This window comes from Lagopus leucura, unplaced genomic scaffold (genome assembly GCF_019238085.1).
Source record: "Lagopus leucura isolate 7727_CA_CO unplaced genomic scaffold, USGS_WTPT01 Super-Scaffold_100008, whole genome shotgun sequence".
Classification (NCBI taxonomy): Eukaryota; Metazoa; Chordata; class Aves; order Galliformes; family Phasianidae; genus Lagopus; species Lagopus leucura.
The window spans coordinates 35,197,386-35,218,701 of record NW_024962265.1 but is presented as its reverse complement, the minus strand read 5'-3'; the positions used below and the strand labels follow the sequence as shown (position 1 = coordinate 35,218,701).

Below are 21,316 nucleotides of genomic sequence, written 5' to 3'. Positions count from 1 at the left end.
GGTACACCATAGGAACCTATCACATACAAATGAGAAAAAAAAATTCAACTCAGAGCTGGTTACCATTCTGAAATGTCACTCATGGAAAGACCAGAGAAAGAAGAGGTAATAAAGATACTCAGCAACAAGTCTCTACAGTCAGTCCTTCCCAGGAAAGCGAAGAGGGAAAAACTAAAATACTTAAAGAGACAAAAATGTAAGCTGAGGGTCTAATATTTATTATAAAACCCGATTTGCGCATCTAATTTTCACTACCTCCGTTAAGGAAAGAATCTTCGTGGGTACGACTCTGTAATGTGAATGATAACAAATATGTAATCAACTCAAACTGAAAGAAATGGATCACAGTCTTCATTTGAGAATGTATCCCTTTTTAACTGATATGTGAGAGAATGAAGAAGATACCTTCCCCTTACTGGGGAACTTTATTTACACATCTGGGGAATGTCATCAGAAGACTCAAAAGAAATGCATCTGAAGTGAATGCACAATGCATCACCTCCCTCACAGCAAGAGAGAGAAGCTACTGACCAAACTGTCAGAAACTTGAAGAAATGCTACCAGCAAATTAAACTGGTTACACTTCCATGCCACAGCATGCTTAATTTAAGGAAGAACACAGTGCTAGAGTACTAGGAAAGAGAAAAGAGATTCCTGAAAAGACCACATTTGCAATATGCATTGAGTATTTACTGAAATCCTATTTTATAATGGTTGATCTGAGAAACGAGGTTTTAGCAACCGGAAGACAAGAAAAGCACTGTTCCATATAAGTGGCAATAGACAGACAAAGACATCTAAAAAGCCTTTAAATAAATCTGCATGCAGTTTTACATTTTAATCCCATTAACTAATTCAGATGTTACAGATATTTCCATCTTCACGCAAGGAAAGAGCAATACTCCACTGTCTGGACTTGTTTATAATCCTCAGGTCAAAATGCCTTGATCTTGGACGTGCAGCAAAGGCAAATTCCTAGCTAGGAGTGTTAAAATGAGTTTCAGCAAAGCTCACCAGTCTCACAGATCAAAGAATATGCTGTCACAAAACTGGTTCTACATGGAATTACCTTCCAAAATATAAAATAGCTTGGTTGTCAAGTCAAAAGTTTTGATATGGAAAGAGACATTTATATTATCTCCAGTCCTACTATCTCTCTGTAGGAACTCTCTTTGTAAACATGATCACTGAAGTGAAACAATTTCTGCATCTGTTGGCTTTTACTTACAGGCTACCCCAAATAATGGAAGCAAACTGGTGGTATGGTATGAGACGGTTCTTCGGGTGAGTTGATTCTGCCATCTTTACTCTGTTTACAGGTAGCAACCAGGGAGTTTGCTGGTGAGGTTTCCTGATTTTTCTAACACAGATATCACTCATGTACTTTACATATGAGCTATAAGAGTTACTTTAGAATTAAACTTATTATTAGAGCCACTCCATCTGTGATCATAATCTTCCTGAGGTTACAATTTCATCAATAATGACAGGAAAGGTGTTTTAAGAATTTCCAGATTACACTCTCAGCAGTGCAGTTTAAACTGATGGACCAGCCTAAAAAACAGATCTCTGGAATGGGTTAGTTAAAAATAACCTTGCAAAAATAAGAGGGAAGAAGATAAATTATACCACTGAAGTGGTTGGCTCATGAAACTCTCCATGTAAGATATGGATTGCGTGTCTCATCTTTCTTGGACCTGATGAAACAATACTCCAAGGAGGACCTGTAAGTGGAGGAGGCAGCAAGAAAAAGGTCACCAGAAAAGGAAAGACAACAGCCACAGCTGCAAACAGGCTCCATCTTCCTCACAAGACCTTCAGACAAGGACCTGCAAGAGATTACTCTCACTAATGACTCAGTTCTTAATTATCCACAGATCCTAACTCATCTAATGACTGAAAGTGAGATTCTATGTTCCCAAACTCCCTGCTCTGCTGTGCAACCACGTTTGGCTGTGGGATGTCTAATCCTTCCCCCCACCCCATACAATCTATTTTATCACATGACAGCAGAAAGATAGGAACTATGACCTGAGAGTGCCTCCAGAAATGTGTGGTACCTGCTGATTGGGATATAATCAACAAAACAGTATTTATAAAATATTAATTAACAGGATTAATCATATTATATATAAACAGAGCCAAGATACTGAGTATATGTTTGCATGTGTCTATCTATATGTACATAAGCAAGGTTGGAAAGATAGATTAATGTTGAAATAGCACTCAGACAAATATATACACAGTTCTGAGAGACAAGAAACTATTTATAGGGATAGTTTTGTTGTTTAAAATTGCATTATATTCATTTGTACTGTTTTACTTCTTCACTTCACAACTGTAACATTAAATTTCCCTTTGGCTAAGTACTTGGATTTTACTATTCTATATTCCCTATTCACAATGGCATTTTGACTATGGAGAAAGAGACCTTTATATTTTTACAATATTTTTCTTTTACTTAAGAAATAGACTGGTGAAAATATAATAGTGTGAATTTTGGGATTGGACCTTCATCCAACTGCCTTCAAATGCAATAAGGGCATTAGAGGAAGCTGTCTGATAACTGCTACTCTGAACAATCTGCAGAAAATCCTGATATCCTTTGGTGTCATCTGATAACATTTGTACCTTTGGAAGGTTTGGTAAGAGCCACATTATAACATTCTGTTATTAATCATAGCGTATACAATTCACATCCTCTTAATCATTTGGAAACTTGTAGAATTTCTACAGAAATACCTGGAGATACGCCATGCAGCATAAAACTGCATTCTTGGTGTATCTGGTTGTTACTGAGTAACAGTTATGCTTCCTCACAAAACTGTTATTTGTGATTACCTTAAGAAAGAACCAAAACTTAAACTGTTTCATGAATATGGATAAGAAATACCTAGGAAACCATTTTAAATTAACAGTTAAAAGCCATATAATGTATTTTTCTATGTATCTCAGTTGCAGTTCCGACAGTCATGAAATTTTATGTATTTCCACACCTGACAGTTAGCACCCTACAAAGAACTCTCAGACTAGTTCAAAGTAGGAAATGTTGGAGCAACATTTATGTCCCTCTCATGCCACTGAATAATCAATACTTAATTATGAAAAAATATTCCAACTGCCTTCTGTTTCTTTTCTCTTGCACTATACACTCACATCTCATCTGACAAGTGAACTCTATGCAGATCTTATAAACAAAACATCTCCTCTCAGCACTACTACTTTCCACTGCACCTCTAAATAGTACAACTGAGCCCTAGTACTTCTTCATTTTTGAGATGCATTACACGTAAACAGACAGCAGTGATTATAAAATGCTTAGGTACTATGACAGTTATGAAAACATCTGACATGATTTCATATGGGAAATTCAACCACTGACTTGTATTGCTTTAGGAGGCACCTGTCATTACAGAGCTGAGGGATCGGTGACAACGCCACAGACTCAGGAGTCATTCTGACAAGGTTTCCAAAGGTTTATCTATGCCATCAGAGAGATAGCAGTAACTGCAGACACTTGTGACAGAGGTCTTCAGAATACACTTTTAAGTGCTTTTCTTTCATGTGTCTTTGTGTAACTTTCCCTCCCCCCCTCCCACTTGCTCTGGGATCCAACCACCCCATAATGTAAAATAGGACAAGAGTGCAAAACCATGCCAAAGTGGAGCACACCATGAGAAAAAAGTGACTCAATCTCTCCAGTCTAAAATATTTTCTAAGTTTAATTTCAGTGAGTAGTAGCATATGACAAGGAACATATTTTTGAGCTGAACAGTGGGAGTTGGTTTAGCTTAATACACTTTCTGAAGTGTGCTATCACTATGACAAATATATATCTTCATGAGGACAGCTTCACTAGAAAGTATTACTGATAAGAATCACAGAGAGAGGGAAGGAAAATGCAGCTTTCGCAGACCTGATCCTGAATCTGAAAATTTTATGTTTTAAATACACAAGCAGATGGTATTTGAATATATTAGATGCAAAGAAAGGGGGGAATTATATGCACAGCCAGGGAGAACAGGAAAAGTAAGTTTAGCAATATCTGCCAGAGACCTCCACAGTTTTCTGTGGGTTTTTTTTTGTCCTCAAGTGATTCTCTTAATGTCCAGATACTATTTCAAGAAACTTTCCAGCATGCATTTAAAAAAAAAAAAAAAAAAGCATCTACAGCGACAGTTCACTTGTTTTAATGAAAGTTGTTCAGCCATATTAATATTTTCATCTTTATGCTGAAAATCATTGGTTTCTTTAATGCGAAAATGAAGTTGCTTCAGGCAAGGTGCTGCAAACGCAGCATACTTGATTGCGTTAGGATGTCTTTTCAGTTACAATATCCTTAGCAAAAGCAATAAAAGGTGAGCACGTACATCCCTTTGAATTTCAGTAGCTTACAGAAACTACCTAGTACAGGTGGAAGGTTTATAACTAAGCCAACAGAATCTAGGCAGCAGCAATAGGTTTATTCAGCTTGCTAGTTATACAATTCTTCACATCTTTTGTACAGACAGAAATCTCTGGCCTATTTAAGTCCCACTTTAATGTGTTATAATCTTTTCGTGACACTGTCATAATCTCTTGAAAGAAACTCCTCATGCCCTTTGATGATATATGAAAATATCTGCTTTATGTCTGTATCCATGGTTTTTCACAGCACACAAGGAAGATGTGAAGGCTCATTTTATACATCTGCATACAGACTTTTATACATCTGTGCACAGACTTTTAACTATTTCTAATATTCAGAATGCTGATTACTTTCCTGTGTCTCTCACAGCACTAGTACTGCATAACTCTTAAAAAATAAAAGTAATAATTGTATAGAATGTTTTTGTGAGCACCTCTCACTTCTTTTTTGCAGCGCATAATATTCTCCTCAGTGAAGAAGAATAATTGTTCTTGGTAGGACAACTAAGGACCTTCGTGTTACAGTAAGAGTGAATAACATCAAGATTTTAAGATACACAAGCAAATTTCTAGCTAGACATTAAAAAAAAAGAAGAACAAAAGCAAATGCAAGTCAGCTTAAGTGAGTCAATGGACAAAGTGCTTTCTTATCAGCTTTGCCTAGTGAAACTCATTTCTCAAAGTGATAAGTTTAATGCCTTCAAACCAGCATCTAATGGAAAGCAAACTTTGTCACGATACCACATGGAGAGCATAACAAGCTATACCAAGGAAGACCAATCCTTCTAACATTGAAAACCTGGAGAGCTACTAGGAATGCTTCTCCGGTGCTGCAGAAGAAAAAAGAAAAAAAATCCAATTAACTTGTTTATTTTCATTTCTAAATGATATTGATTTTAAAAACAATTAAAATCACACATTCTTACAAATTCTAATCAGCATGAACTGATGGTAGTCTTCTCAAAATTGCTGTGGAATCAATCGTAATCTCTGGGGAAAAAAATTACAAATGAATACAGTGCAAGTATTGTTGAAATCTCCTTTTGCTCTTATCTTTTAGTCTTTCTGCACGGAAGCTGTCATTCCAGCCACTAAGGCGTCTGAATAAGTAGAAGTTACAGAGCATCTTTTAAAATACAGCAAAGCCTTAAAACACACATCTAATGACTCTTCAAATGTCAGATCTACCTAGGAGAAGGAAAACAGGGAGCTAAGCAAACTATTAACAGCTCTAAATACTGGGAGTGAGGGGAAAAGACAAGAGAAAACTCCTCAAAGCCTCTCTAGCCTGTGTGAACTGAGAAAGTAGGCTATACTGGTGTTCCTCTGTGAGTTTTAATGTAAATAAGTCATGCATCTTAAATAAGGTTCTGAACAGGCTTTGGCACAGCATTAACTCTTTCAGGTTTGGAGAGCCAGTGCAGGAACCTACAGCATTCAGCAAGCATTGACACCAGGCAGAGCTGAAACAAGTACGGAACAAACCTGTTTAGACAAGACTGAAAGAAAGAGTTCATTGCAACCATTTATAACTTCTGTTAAACTCATTTGAACTTGCTTCCTGGCCTGAAACTTGGTCTTCTCCACTTTCCAAATGAAATGCAAGAGGCCTGATAACTGTTACCACAATTTTGAAAGAAAAGACAATGCCATTAGACATACTGCTGTTCTCTTAAGTACAACGACTCATTTAAATCAATCATGACAAAAAGCTTTGTCAAAAGCTTAGCAAAAAAATAAAATTGTCTGCACTAAAACTGAAGATATTTGTCTGACTGAGCTATTTTAGTGTTGGATGCGGACCAGTATAAAGCAGCATTCGCCCCCCCCCCCCTGGGGCAAAATACCTTGATATTATTGAGCTTTGTTTCTGATAGAGGAAAGACTCCACTTTACACACAGTGTAGAAAAACCCCGATTTGTCAGAACTCAGCCTAGTACCCTTGGTTTATCCCCTGTTTATATGTAAACTGGAACTTTTCTTACAATAAACTATTTTTATTTTAAATTTATCATACAATTTTTCAAAGTTACAGCAAGTGAGGTAATTCCTCACATGCTTACTCAAATATGCCTTTATGACCATGCTTCTGTTAGTCTCTTAGCTGTGTCATACTGTTATCCTGTTGTGGATATACAGCCATCTTGATGGTGCTTTTTAAACACCATTCACTGCAAAAGACTGCAGAAGTGAACCATTTGTTTCATCATGTAAGCAGTCTTTTTCCTTCTCCATCAGCAGACAATACACTCAAACACACTGTGTAACACTGCCAAAATATATTCCACATGTAGAGACTGCCATGTTTCTAACCCTCACACCAGCCTAATCCTGAGAAAATAGACCATGTTCTTTTATGTTCGCCTTATGCTTTAATTAACTGACTTAGACCAACTGCACTACCTACTTCTATTCAATCTTAACATTATAGCTATGATTATTAAAAGGAAATTCCTAGTTTAGCACTTCCTACTGCAAATCCAGTCTTCCTGCATACTGACCAGGAATCTATATGCAAACCCTCATGAATGTCATCTAATTCCATCACATCCCTGTTCTATCATTTTCTCTTTCTTCCAAACACTTCTATACTTGTTTTTTTCCTCCACAAAGCTCTAATCTCCACATCCTAATTTTTGAAGTGCCATGCTTGTTGTCAGTAACTGCGAGACTGAGAGACCCCCCCCACGGGATGTGACGCGATAGGCCCTCTCCCTGCTCTATGATTGATGTATGGCACGTGCCTTAGGGGCGTAGACGAAGCACATAGGTTATATAAGCTAGAGTTCACGTGTAATAAACGCCATTTTGCTGTTCATCATATTGGTGTGTGCGTGCAGTCATTTGGTCCTGGCCTGGTTTTAGGTCAGTACTGTAGGAGGCAATGCAACATTGGTGCCCCGTGTGAGGAACCAGTGCGGAACCCACTTGTGAGGATCCCCCTTGCATGAGAAGCCAACTTGCGTTAAAGTCTCCTGCGAGCCTGCGGAATTTCCAATGCCGTAATGAGGTAATTACGGGTTGGCTGTGGAAGACCGTGGTGTTACGGTATTCGCCTAAGGGCGTGCCTGCAGCAGCTGGCTGCTGTGGAAGTTCGAGGGTGGGGATAGCCTGTGGTTGGTGGCAGGTCGCTCTCGAATCGGGACATCAGTGCCGTGCTGGTGATGGATCAAGTGATTAAGTTGGTCCTACAGTTCTGTAAGGACTATCACAGCAAAAATGCCCCTCCTAAGAAGGACATTTCCGCTGTACTTATTCGCCTGGAAAAGGAGTGGAATCTTCCCTCCTCTCAGGACATTTTAGATCCTGATAAATGGGATCAGTTTACATCCACGCTTGCGCAGCGTGCGATAGAGGAGCAAAAAGCAGCAGAGCTAAAAATCTGGGGGTTAATTCTTGGGGCTCTTAAAGCCACTAGAGAAGAAGATAGAATTCCTGAGACTGCGCGCGTTATGATGGGTTTGGAATTTACTAACACCGAGAGAAGTGGCGCGGGAAGCGTACTTTCTTGCAGGTCCCCTGAGGAAGAGAACGCCGCAAATATGCCCTCAGCTATGGCGGTTAACATCTCGTCCACACCTTCGGCACCCCCCTTTGCTCCCCCCTCGGCTTCAGCTTCGCATAAACAACTAGAAGAAGACTGCGCTAAACTGTGTGCACTTTTATCATGCAACACCGGCCAAGTGCAGGAATCCAAGGTCGTTGAAACTCCCCAGCCGTATCCGCGACAACCGCTGTATCCTTCTCTGTGTAATCCAATACCACCTGCGGGGGCAGGGAAAGAAGTGAGCTGGGATGGGACACTTGCTGTCTCCTCTGAGGAGGTGGAATGCAGTAACACCCAGGGGGGTGGGGACTGCGGGCAAGGCTCGGGTACGGATTGGTCAAAAGTTAGAGAGGCGGTAGAAGAAAAAACAGCAGAGAGAAAGGGAAGCGAAGTAACTTCCAGGCGCTCGGATGATAGTGTCTGGCCAGCACTGTCCACCCTGATCGCGCCTGAAGGAGTAGGTAGCATCCGGCCAGCGCTGTCTGCTCAGGTTGCACCCGTAAGAGAAAGACAAAATTACGAGAGTCTCCGGACCCACTCCCTGCCACAGCATTCAGACCCACTGATTCGACCCACACATCCTTTCACAAGATTGAGTGCGTATGCAACCAATCAGAAGCCTCTACAACAGTCAGTGCATGATCAAAGAGAGATGGGTCTGAGGGGAGGGGTGCGGAGCCCGCAGCTTCCAGCTGTGACTGAACAGGACAGCGAAAAGAGAGAGGTGAATTTGCATTTAGGAGTTAAGAGAGATGCACTAACAGATTGTGGGAAGTTTAGATCTAGCCTGATAGAGGAAGGAAGAGCACTAGAGATCTTCCTGGTAGTAGGGAACAGAGTAACAGAATCCCAGAAGGGGTACCCCTCGATTCGAAAGACATCACACACCTGATAGATTGTGTAGAGAAACAGGGATTGAAATCACTCCTTGCTCTAAATGCATTAGAAGTCCTGACAGCATCAGGTCTTCTCTTTCCTCGTGATGTAATGAATCTGATGCGCATGGTTTTTAAGCCAGTGCAGTATAAATTGTGGGCATCAGAATGGGTTCCCTTCAGGGACAGCTGGCCAGATTGAGGCCTGGAGAACAAGCAACAAGCAATTCCATACAGCTGCTTGTGAGAGCAATGCTCTCAAGGCTTGAGACATCTGCCTTGATATTGAATAGAGTGTTTGTCATTTGGAGGTACATTCCAACAGGTACCTGAGACAACGTTGGTATACATTGGGAAAGGTTATGTTTGTATAAGGATCCTTTGTAATTTCATACTCATAGATAGTGCCACTAGAGCTATCAGCAATCACTCTAATCAGTAATCAGTTATCTCTAATATCTCTTTGTCTATAACTTTACCAGTATCGTAGACTTTAATTGTTTAGCATTGATAACATCACATCAGTTATTGCAGCCCCTTGTTATTTAGGCTTGTATATGTTAGAAGATCGAGTAACAGAAGCCTTGACTGTGGCCGCTTTTGTTATCTCTGAGCAAAAAACTCAGAGGGGACCAGGAATTGAATAGGTCGGGTATAAGTTTGGCCCAGAGATGGTATGACCGATCGGCCTTCATATTCAGCCCCATATTACCACCCTGTGGGATGTGCAGAAGTTAGTAGGGGCAATCCAGTGGATTCGAGGGGCTTTGGGAATCCCACCTCGGCTTATGAAACCCTTTCATGATCAGCTTAAGGGATCAAACCCGAGGGAGCCTGGGAAGCTTACTCCAGAGATGACTGCTGCATGGCATGAAATCCTACAGAATTGTATGAGAGCATTCCTAACGAGATGGGACCCTGATCGGGCTCTCGAGGTAGCAGTAACGAGATGTGAGGCGGGTGCAACTGCAGTGATACGTCATTCCCTTGATGCTAAGCCCCGACCTCTATGGTGGCTGTTTTCCGTACAGCCCACACGAGCCTATACTTCCTGGCTTGAGATTCTAGCAATGTTGCTTAAGAAATCTCGATTGCTGTCACTGCGAGCCTTTGCAAAAGAACCTGATGCAATATATCTACAGAGCTCATTTCGTGATACACAACCACTTCCAGATATCCTTCTTACAGCTCTACAGGGATATGGAGGTGCAATTGAATATACTGACTCTCTGCCTATCTTTGAGCTAGCAAAACCCCTCCATGTTTCCCTCCGATGCCGCGTTCAAACTTCCCTTCTCAAAGGACCTACCTTGTTCACAGATGCCTCCTCATCTACTGGACAAGGGGCTGTAGTGTGGCAAAACTCATACAATAAGTGGAGCTCGGCTATTTTTTGTGACCAGACAGTTAGCGTACAAATATTGGAAGTTATGGCTGTAACAATTGCACTTCGCCTATGGCAAGAAATCCCATGCAATGTAGTTACTGACTCTGCTTTTGCAGCTAAGCTGCTTACACGCATGGGTCAAGAAGGACATCCTAGTACTACAGCAGCCGGACTGTTAGAAGAAGCGTTGGCCTCTCGCTTGGCTCCAGTGGCTATACTACATGTCCGCAGTCATTCAGAGGTTCCAGGGTCTTTTACAATGGGTAATGCAGTTGCTGACAAGGTCGCAGGCACGTCATGCTTCACTGTCAGAACCGCGCATGATCTTCATGCATCTCTTCATATAGGTGCCAAGGCTTTGGCACGGACCTGTTCTATTCCCTTGCCAACAGCTAGTTCAGGCATGTCCATATTGCAATTTTGCCCCAACTATTGGTGCAGGTGTTAACCCCCGTGGCTTAAAGCCACTACAGATCTGGCAGACGGATTTTACATGGGAACTTACATGGGAACGCCGTATGGCCCCTCGCCCATGGCTTGCCGTTACTGTAGACACATCTTCTTCTATGATACCAGTCACTCAACATACAAAGTGCAATTCAACTGCAGCACAGAATCATTGGGCCACTGCAATAGCCGCAATGGGGTTGCCCAGCCAGATAAAAACAGATAATGGGTCTTGCTTCATCTCAAAATCGACCCAAGAATGGCTAACAGCTTGGGGGATATCTCATTCCACAGGAATCCCTGGCAACTCTCAGGGACAAGCAATTGTAGAACGTGCCAATCGCCTCCTCAAGGAAAAGTTACACGTCCTGGGTGAGGGAGAAGGGTATCAGAGTGCAATTCCTGTTAAAAGACAAGCAGAGATTCTATCTAAAGCCATTTACTCATTGAATCACTTTGAACGTGGAGATTGCAGTAGAAGCCCTGTACAGAAACATTGGCAGCTCAAAGTTTTGAGCGAAGGGCCTCCAGTAAAAATAAAAGCAGATAGTGGGGAATGGGAGGCAGGCTGGATGATTCTGGTATGGGGAAGAGGCTATGCAGCAGTAAAACATTGCGAAACGGGAAAAATAGTATGGATACCGTCGCGAAAAAATTAGGCCGGACATCAGCAAGGAACTAACTGGAACATAAGTCTTCCCATTTACAGTATTGATTCCTGGGAAGGCCCAGACAACAGACAAGATCGCAGAAAGAACAAGAGGAGTCGCTCCTGAACAGCTTACCCACAAAAGAAAGGTGTTTGTGCTAACGAGGTACCAACTGCTAAAACACATCAGAGGCAGTGGACAGAAAGCCTTCACTGCTGTTCACCATGACACAAGAGAGAGAGACATCACGCCTTAGAAAGAGCAAAGAAGGACGGAGAACGCCACTGATGGGAAGTGCTTCCTGGATGGTCCATCAATGCAACGGGAATGTTTAACTCTGTTTAACTCTATTCTATATTCAGTTACAGTTGCATTAGGTCTAATATTAATACGCTTAGTGCTTATAGTCATATTATACATATAGGCATATAGGTATATAAGTATATAGTCATATTAGGCATATAGGTATATTACATATATATAGGTATAGTGTATGCTGAGACAAATGACTCGTATGGCAAATGCTAAGACGAACGAATCAGCATCTTCTAAGAATGCAATACATAGTTTTATGTAGAAATCACGTTTAAGACATTAGGATTATTAAGTTAATAGGTTGTCATTAGGTTAATAGGTTATAGGGTTATTAGGGTAGGATTATTCTGCGAATCGGGATGTAACGGGGCAAGGCTTAACCGAGAGGACAATGGCACGTATAGGCGCAATGCATGGATTTCGGGGTGTACGCGGTTAGGGTCCTCTCGAGTTGTAGTAGACTTTCTTGAGCTTGGAGAGGGGGAGATGTTGTCAGTAACTGCGAGACTTAGAGACCGCCCCACGGGATGTGACGCGATAGGCCCTCTCCCTGCTCTATGATTGATGTATGGCACGTGCCTTAGGGGCGTAGACGAAGCACATAGGTTATATAAGCTAGAGTTCACGTGTAATAAACACCATTTTGCTGTTCATCATATTGGTGTGTGCGTGCAGTCATTTGGTCCTGGCCTGGTTTTAGGTCAGTACCGTAGGAGGCAATGCAACACATGCTATGTTCATCAAACAGCTCTCCCAATATTCTAGGAACATACAGCCCCTATCCCATCATAGAAACTGCAGTTCCCAATGCCTACACAAACATGAAACTCATTGTGGGGCCATGGACTAAGCTTCTTTTCTAAAAGTTTCTTTAAAATATAGTAAACATACTATAGTAACTTTAAAGTTATAGTAAAAAAAGGTTGTAGTTGCTGGTGAAAGTATGATGAACTCTCTCAACTCCCAGATGTGGAGTTATTAACAGTCTTCAGTGGGCTCTTATTAAAAAAAAAATCTTGTGTTGGCCATGGTCAAGAAGGGTCCTGTTCCAACAATACTGTTTTACAGCAGAGATCACAATTCTGATTCTTGAAAATCTGATATTAAGTGAGCAACTCTGGAGAAGAACAGAATGATTAAGTTAATAAACAATCATTTGCAGCCCCGGAGAAGACAATCACAGATGACAGCTCTGCTGTAGCAGAGTGAAAAGAGCAATAATGAAAACTACTTTAGCCATGGCTATCTGAAAATTTTATATTCCTGCATTTTTAGATGGTTAAGTCTCTCTTACCAAGCAGAAGTTCACACGTTTTCCTGGGAGTTGCCATAATTTCTGTAGAGTTTCTGCATCTATCAAACACTTTTATAACTTCCATGAAATAATTCATCCTGATTTTTAGATGGCTGAAAGATGTCAAATTTAAACTAGCCAGATTTCCTCTCTCTGCAGTTAGCAGAGATACCTCCACCAATACCTCTGTGCAGATGATTCATTTCTGCTAATTGTGGGGGAAAAAATAGCACCTTTTTCTGAAGGCATCTACATTTCTCACAAGGTAATGAACTTTGAGTAGACACTGCTTTCAGACTGCTAAAGTGCAGTGCATCCACTTCTACGTTGTTGCCAACTGCTCAAATGCTTTACTTACGAGAAACGCAGGAAAAAGCCTCTTTAAATGCACAGGAAGGAATGAGCACGACACATTCTCATGACTCAAATAGCTCTGGCATTTTCATGAAGTCTCCAACAATGCCACATTCTGTAGCAATCTCATAACAGCATCACCCTCTCCCATTTTCTTAATTAATCATCTAAAAGCCAACTGGTGTCATAAGATGATTTATCTGAGTAGCCAATGGGGATGCTGTCAGATTTGGTCACCTTTTTTACTATAGGCTGACTGAACAGCATTGCTGGCTATAATGCTACCTCTGAGCATTTTCCTTGCTTGAGAGGCTTGGATTTTATTCATGGCCTAATTAAGAGGGGAGGGCAATATCTACATAACGAAAAGAAAGCATTTCACTAGAAGAGGATTATTTCCACCAGTGCCTATTCATTTTATTCTATATAAACCTGCTTTATTTCTCTGTGTCATTTTTCTCGTCTCCTGCAAACTGTATCAGATCGAAGCTTGCGTCATGCCAAGTCATAGAAGGGAAATCAGCTTCCTCTCAATAAACTTCTGAAGCCATTTTCAATGCCCATCACAATCTGCTGTACTAATCACTGAAAAGCATCAGCTTACCATTTATCATAGTTTATAGCAATACATTAAGACAAAGTCCTATGTGAATACTATTTTTTCCCTTTTTTTCTTAACATCATGCTATGGTGATGTTTGTTTGTTTCAGTTTAGTAACTCACAGCTCCTTTTCATACTTCAAAGCACTGTTCAGAGAAAAACATTGTCTTTTGCTAAGGCTGGAGCAGGAATTTTTCCCTCTGGAGAGCTGACTAGTTGCTGTTTTGAAGTGCTCAGATTTTAGAAATGTTAAAAGAGAAAAGCAGTCTCAAAACAGAAGCTGCAAAGGTCAAGGTAAATGTGACATAGTTTGTTCTGTGTACGAATGCTCTATGTCAACCAAAATGTGTGCAGAGTCACCAGACACGTTTCAAATAACCAGTCAAAGAAGATTCTGCCTGTACTGCTTAAACGTGGATGATAGGCCCATTTGAGATGCTTCAAGTTATTAAAAATATCCATGTGGAGCTGTCAGGCATGAAATTGCCCCAGACCAAAAGCATCTCACTTGGAGGCCATAAGGAGCAGGAACTAGAAGTGCTCAGGATATTCCAAGGCATTTTAAACATTACCAGATAACCACGTTTACACACATGAATCAAGTCCTAAGTGCCTGCCCTCCCACCTTTCTCATTCCAGAAGTCAAATGCCCCACTTCCAGAGCATCACTCTTTTTGCAGTTCTTCCTTCAAGATTCAGAACACTGTTAATACACCACTCATTCAGACTTTATTAAGTTTAGTGTTCCTTTCCTTTTCTCCTACAGGGTTGTGATGGATTGTCTCTCAGTAAAAGACTGGAAATATTTCAAAAAGATTATGTGCAGCTCAGATAGAAACTGTAACCCTGATCTCATAAGAATGCCATGAAACTCTAGAAGCCCTTGGCTAGAGGTTAGATCAGATCAGCATCTCGTAAATTTTCAGGCTGGCAACCTCTCAATCAAAAGGGAACCAAGAAAAAACTCACAATCACTTTCAACTACTGTTAAAACAAGACCAGAAAAGTATTGCTTACTGTTTTCATTTTATAGATAGGAAATGAAAAATGAGCTACCTTTCTTGGTGTAATACAGCAATTCCACACCAGAGCTGGGCAGACGTCTACCTTTTTAGGGATAAAGACCAAGGACAAGGGTAGGAATTGTGAAACTCAGTAGAACTAACACAAAGAATGCAGGCAAGAACATGGAGTTATGTTCATCCAAAAAGGAGCTAGAGATGGGAGGAAGGACAACCAAAGGAAAGTCAGAAAATAGTAACAGCTGAAAAGAGTGCAGATGTAGGGATAGCAGGTCAGAAAGCAATATTCCAATGAACAGGTTGGGAAAATGTCAGAGTAAAGGTAATAGTAATCAGATAAAAATGATCAGCAAATCATTCAACCACCATAGAGCATCATCCCAACATTTCATTCTGGACCTCCAATGTGACAGACAAAGGCAACACCACTTTCACTCATCAATATATTCACTGTCAACAATCAGGAAACATGCGAGTTTCCTCTGAAAGTCAGAACAGTTCCCCTTTAAACCTCTTCCTTACATGGTTGACCAATTTCTTACACTGTAAGAAACAGTATAAACTCCTCTATAATACACTTCAAAATTTGAACTCTGTTCTTCAAAAATATTCTAAGAGTAAATGTTAAGGGCTCAACCTCGTCTTCCATTGTGCAGCATACGCACTGAACATTTTGCAAAAACACTTTCTGAGACTGCATTCAAAACTTCAAAGTGTTTTGTGCTGTATAATGAAAACAAGACCATATCATTTTTGCACAAACAAGGTAATTAGTACCTTGCATACACCCATAAAAAAAACATCATTAAATTATCCTAAATAACCTTGGAGCTGCCATGTACTAATTCTGCAGAGAAGATTTCCTCAAATCCTGAAAAATATATCATTTTTTAAAAGATGTATTTTAACTCGCACACCACATTATAGCATTCATAGATTAAATATTGATTCATTTCTACAACCCTCAAGACAGAACAGCAAAAGTATTCACCTTCTTCTATCCTTTTTCTGTATCTAAAACTCAATTCCTCAACTGTTCATTCTTCCACTTGTCAGGACTCTTTCAAGGGCTGCTCTGAAAGTAACGCCTCCTATGTTATTATGTTGGCCTATGATGTCAGACATGGATGTTGGAGGTATGGCAGTTGAGGTTGAACCCTCCCACCAATGTTCCACTGCACTTTGTTGCTGTGTGACAGATGGCAGCAGTCAGGCAGAATAGCGCGCAGGAAGCAAAGTTGTATCACTGAATTCCTCCAAGTGGAAAAAATGGCATTCACTGACACTTCCTGAACATCTATGGAGACCAAACAGTGAATGTGAGCACAGTGAGGTGGTGGGTGATGCATTACAGCAGTGGCAACAGTAACATGAAAGAGGAGCCATGCAGACCGATGGCCGTGCAGATTTTTACCAGTGTGGCACATAGGCTCTTGTTCACTGCTGGCAAAAACGCATAGGCTAATGATAGTGGCCATGTTCAAAAATAGTTTTTCATAGCTCAGAATTTGCTATACCAAATAGATTTACTGTGCTCTTTGCACCTGTTGTAGTTTACATTGAAATAAGTAGGAGGCATTACTTACGGAGCGATCTATGCATTTGTTCATATTTTCCTTTGGACCTATGGATTGCATCTACAACCTCTTTTGACAAGTTTCACAAATCTACCACCTGCCTCAGTAGCTGCAATCTTTTTGTGCTCTCTGCAACTGCCTCCTGCCAACCTCACAGCATGGCCCTTTATTCTTCCCTGGAAGAGACAGTCAGCCCCTCCACTCCATATCGTTCACAGCTTAAAGAGTCACAACTGTCCAAGCATGAAAAGCTTTTGCTTACCTAATCATTCCCCACAGGAAAACTATTCCAGATTCAAAGATCCCTGCAAGAAAAAGCTCTGCACATATGAAGAAAAGGTTTTGTGTACTGCAAACTGGATTAAAACTAAATATGTGACACAAAAACAGAAATGTATTTTATATTCAATATCCATAGAAACACAATTAAAAACCCTACAGCATATCTTTTCAGAATTAAGTAAAATCCAATGCCTTATCCACCCCTCATTTTAACTACTGTTTATAATGATATTATATTGGAAAATGTGGGTTTTTTAAAGACTTGAATTATTTTTCAGAAATGAAATTCAAACAAGAGCTATTAGTTTAAAACCCTACATGATCATCTTCAAGTTCATAGTATGATATGGAAGAAAACTGCATATCTACAAGCTAAGTAGAACTTTTAAATGTGGAAATTGGTTATTCAAATGAGAAAAATCCCCATTTCTCATTCATTACCAGAATTCACATCAATTGGCAAACGATTCTACTGTCCCAGCATATTCAGAAGTCAGCAGAGTTCAGAGAAGTCGAAGTCAGTCAGACTCTTAAAAATGTTTGCCACTGGATGACAAAATGGTTCCCCCAGATTCTCCACAGTTCCTGATAACCATAAACACTGTAAAGATCTCAGAGAAGCCCACAACAGGCAACAGCAACCACAAATATCTGACAGCAAATAAGTACAGCAAAAAAAAAAAAAACAAAAAAACCTTGTCAAAGGACAGGCAAGTAGTCAAAACTGTCAGGACAAAGTGGTTCCTGTACAGAATCCTAGCTAGTTTACTACAATCTCAGATGACGATCAATAACTTGATATGCCAAGTGTCTGTGGAAAGGGATGTCAACAACACAAATTTACAAATGAGCCCAGGTCCCTCTGATAAAGCAACATTTTCCAAACCTAAATGCCCTCAGATGTGCCCTGTAGACAGAAACCTTAATGAAGTACACAATGCTCTGCAATGAGGACAGAAGCACACCAAGTAACATCCCTGAAGTTCTTTGCCTCAGAAAGTACAGGCACGTTTTCTGTATCAAAGCATTCTCACAATGAGCACTCCCTCAACAGCTGTAGACAATGCTTTTCTTTTTGTCACTCATTAGACCCCTCAGATAGACTTAATACTACTGTAAAATCTCGATTGTAGAAATACTGCAGTATTTTCATCTTCTATTCATCAGCCACACCATTGTCTCCAATCTTCCATTTTCCAGTAAAAGTAAGTAATTAAATATCAGCACTCAACTGTATTACAGGCAATAGTATATTCTTAAGCTTAGTGATCTTAGCATTCTCTTGAACTAGGAACAATGTACTTCACATTCAATTCAAATTTTCAAAAATATTTACAATCACAAATGTTAAAATTTTCTGTATTTTACATTTCGTTACACTAAATAAATTCAACTCTGCTATAGCATAATAAATTTTGCGAACTATTTTGTAGTGATACTATAGGATAGCTCAAGTTTTCAAGCAGTACTTCCTATTAACACAAGTTTCCTATGAACACTTGATGGAAAAAAATATACATTCTGTTGCAAAGGGATGCACACTTCAACATACTAATTTCCAATAAGATAGTTTTAAAAGAAATGCAACAGTGTAATGATAACCTATAAATCATGTTGAGTTGAAAGGACGTACATTGCTATTGTGAAAGATATTCTGAAACAGAAACAGCTACTACTGCCTGCTGTTACCTGGCATCCACAGTAAACTATCTGAAGTAATGATCGGAGTCCCACTGCTCTTCATTTATATTCAGAGAAAAGTTCTTGATTATACTTTTCCTTCTAAATTTTCAGTACCAGTAAGTCTGTAACTTACAGTATGAAGACACCATTACATACCTGAAACTGTGCATCAAAGGGTACGTGGGAAATCTAATGCACATGCCATGTTTAAATCTGTTTGCATATACCACCAGGAGAACACTGCCTGTAACCCACCATTTAAAGAGAACAAGAAACAAATGCCAAAGCATCCCTATAAAATATTCATGCAACACCCTCATCTAGCAACATCAATTACTTTATCTATCTCCTGCATCGTTAGTTGTAAGCCTAATAACACTACTCAGCAGGCAAAGGATTTAATGAAATAGACCCTGAGCTCCTGGGAGGATCACCTGTGGTTCCAACTCTAACACTTCTGATCAAATACCAGTTTCCTTCCTGCTGTTGAGCAATAGGCTTTCCTGGATCTTGATCAAACATGCCCCTAAGTAGGGAAGGTGTAATAATACAGTGTAAAATATTCAAGTGTATCAGGGAATAAATGATTGTAGTGAAAGGGAAGAAGAAACTATTTCAAAAATAAGAGAAATTGACAGCTTCTACTTTAGGTAACTTGAGCTGCAAAAACCAGTATACACCAATTATTTCAGCAAGATACAACACAATTAAACATATGTTAACCACCAAAAATTAACTACATGAACAAACACCAGATATTTCTTTACACTGTTAGAGGCTCCCATTTACTACAAATACTCTCAATTCTGTTCCCTATCTAAAGCAAAGACATCAAGATATAAATATTACAGAATAAACGCTTCTCAATGGCTTCCTAATGAAAGCAAGGCTCAAAATAAACAGCATTCAAAAAAGAAAAAAGAAACTCATCAGTGAAAGCTGCCAAGTTCTCTTCCCAGTGTTTCACTGACTAACAAGTCCAAGTGCTGTCTGCTTCCTGCTCCTTTCAGTGCAAGACTGTAGAGGGGACAATTTGACTTCCTTTCCTCTCCAGAAGAGAGAAAAAAAATTCCTTATTTACCCTTCTAAGTTAGCCTAAATATTCTTTACTTTGAAGTCTTGTGCATTCCAGTCATGAATTTCCTTTAAACAAGTAGGCATTTTCCTGGGCGCTGCGTGAACTTCACATTCTAGGGAAAATCTTACCTAATTTAGGCAGGGAATAGGGCACTTTAAAATAATCTTCATAAAATTCAATGAGTCTTCTTGTAATATTTAGGGCATAGTCTCCTGATCCTCTTCGGATTGCATCAGGCCTTGCGTACAATCGTACCTGTTAAAGAACAAAGTGAAAGACTGGTCATTTCAGTGCCTACATAGGAAAGTTAAGCTACCTGCAGAGGTGAAGCATTCTAAGGTTGTTGTGAGGTGGCAGGTTTATTCGCCTATCTCCAAATGTTACTGTCATACATTTGTCAAAACACACTGCAGCTGAAAATCATAACGTAGACAACTAAGGTTAAAAAGTTGAGAAGTCAAAATCTCCTGCTTGTTTATGTTGCCAAATCAAAGAATTAACACCGCTTGCATCAAAATACTTAAAGAAAACACATGTGTTTGCTAGAGATATGATGGTAGAGTGGATTAGTATAATGGTTCTCTGCCTACACTGAATGTAGGCAAGATGCAGTGGCTCAGTAGGAGAGAAGTTCATGGTTTGTTAAAGGCACATTATAGCAAACTGAAAGTATTAGCACTCTGTGAAGAAAAAAAAAAGAACATTCTCCTTTCTTTTCCCTGGCAGGACACAGCTACCCTCGATGAGCCACATAAGACTGCAAAAACAACTATTTATAAGCTCATTCGTGTTCACGAACAATTAACATTCCCCAATCTTACACAACTGCTTCAGGTCTCTGCTTTTGGAGTGCACTAAGTTAAAGCTGTTTATACAAGCTGCTGTGTTCAGAACAGAAAAGCTCACACATCTGACTACATTGAGTGCCAAATGTGCTGACCAGCTCATGTTCAATGAACAAGGTAACACAATGCATCATGAGGCTATCCATTATTCCTAGTCTTTCTGTTCTTTAATGCTTCCTTATGACAAAGGCAACATACAGCTTATGACAACTGTTAACCACAAAGGCTCAGAAAGGAGGGCCTCTTTCAATACTCCTCCCTCACACACAGCCTGACGGTCTCAGCAAGAATGGGGAGAAGCGTGCTCTGTCTGTGGTGGCTGGGGCAGAAGGCTTCTCCCTGCAGCTCATAATGACCAGTCAAAAATGATTCTCTATAAAACGACAGTTCTAATAATAATACAAGTCTCTATTACTTCCCATGGCAGGATTAAATCCCACCCAGGAATCCAAGGAAAGCAGCAGGGCAGAAATCAGAAAATACCAGTGCAAACATGAAGTGGAAATATCAGTTTTGAAATATTTCTAAATGCTCTATTCTGGACCAAGAAAAACCCATGGGATTTTCAGCTTCAGTGAAAGCATTGCTAAACAGTGCTTTACTGCTCATTTTCTGAACCAATATTCAGTTAGCCAAGTAGAAATCAGATGTCAAACCTCAATTCTGCTTTAATCCATTCTCTCTTTCTAGGGGGTAGTTAGCAGCAAAGAATGATGACTGAATATCTCCATCATTATATCTTTGTATCCCATTACAGAGCCAGTGCACAATCAGCCATACGTAGTTAGGATTTGTAAGGTAAAATGGATAACACTGTGTAACTTAATGAGACATGTAATAATGCAGAGTTCTCATAATCACCACCTGAAAGCACATAAAACATCACCAGAACTCCTCCAAGTCACTACTTCCATTTATTGCTTCCTTCCAAACTTTACAGTGGCTTTATTT

General features: G+C 40.0%; 1 protein-coding gene across 1 annotated transcript in view; it reads right to left on the bottom strand.

The window, feature by feature from the left end:
* Positions 1 to 21,316, bottom strand: part of TRHDE (thyrotropin releasing hormone degrading enzyme) — a 213,700-nt gene that overhangs the window by 155,582 nt on the left and 36,802 nt on the right. Inside the window, exon 3 of the mRNA XM_042872562.1 lies at positions 19,649 to 19,775. Coding sequence (XP_042728496.1) covers positions 19,649 to 19,775 — 127 coding nt within the window. The remainder of the gene's footprint in view (positions 1 to 19,648; positions 19,776 to 21,316) is intronic.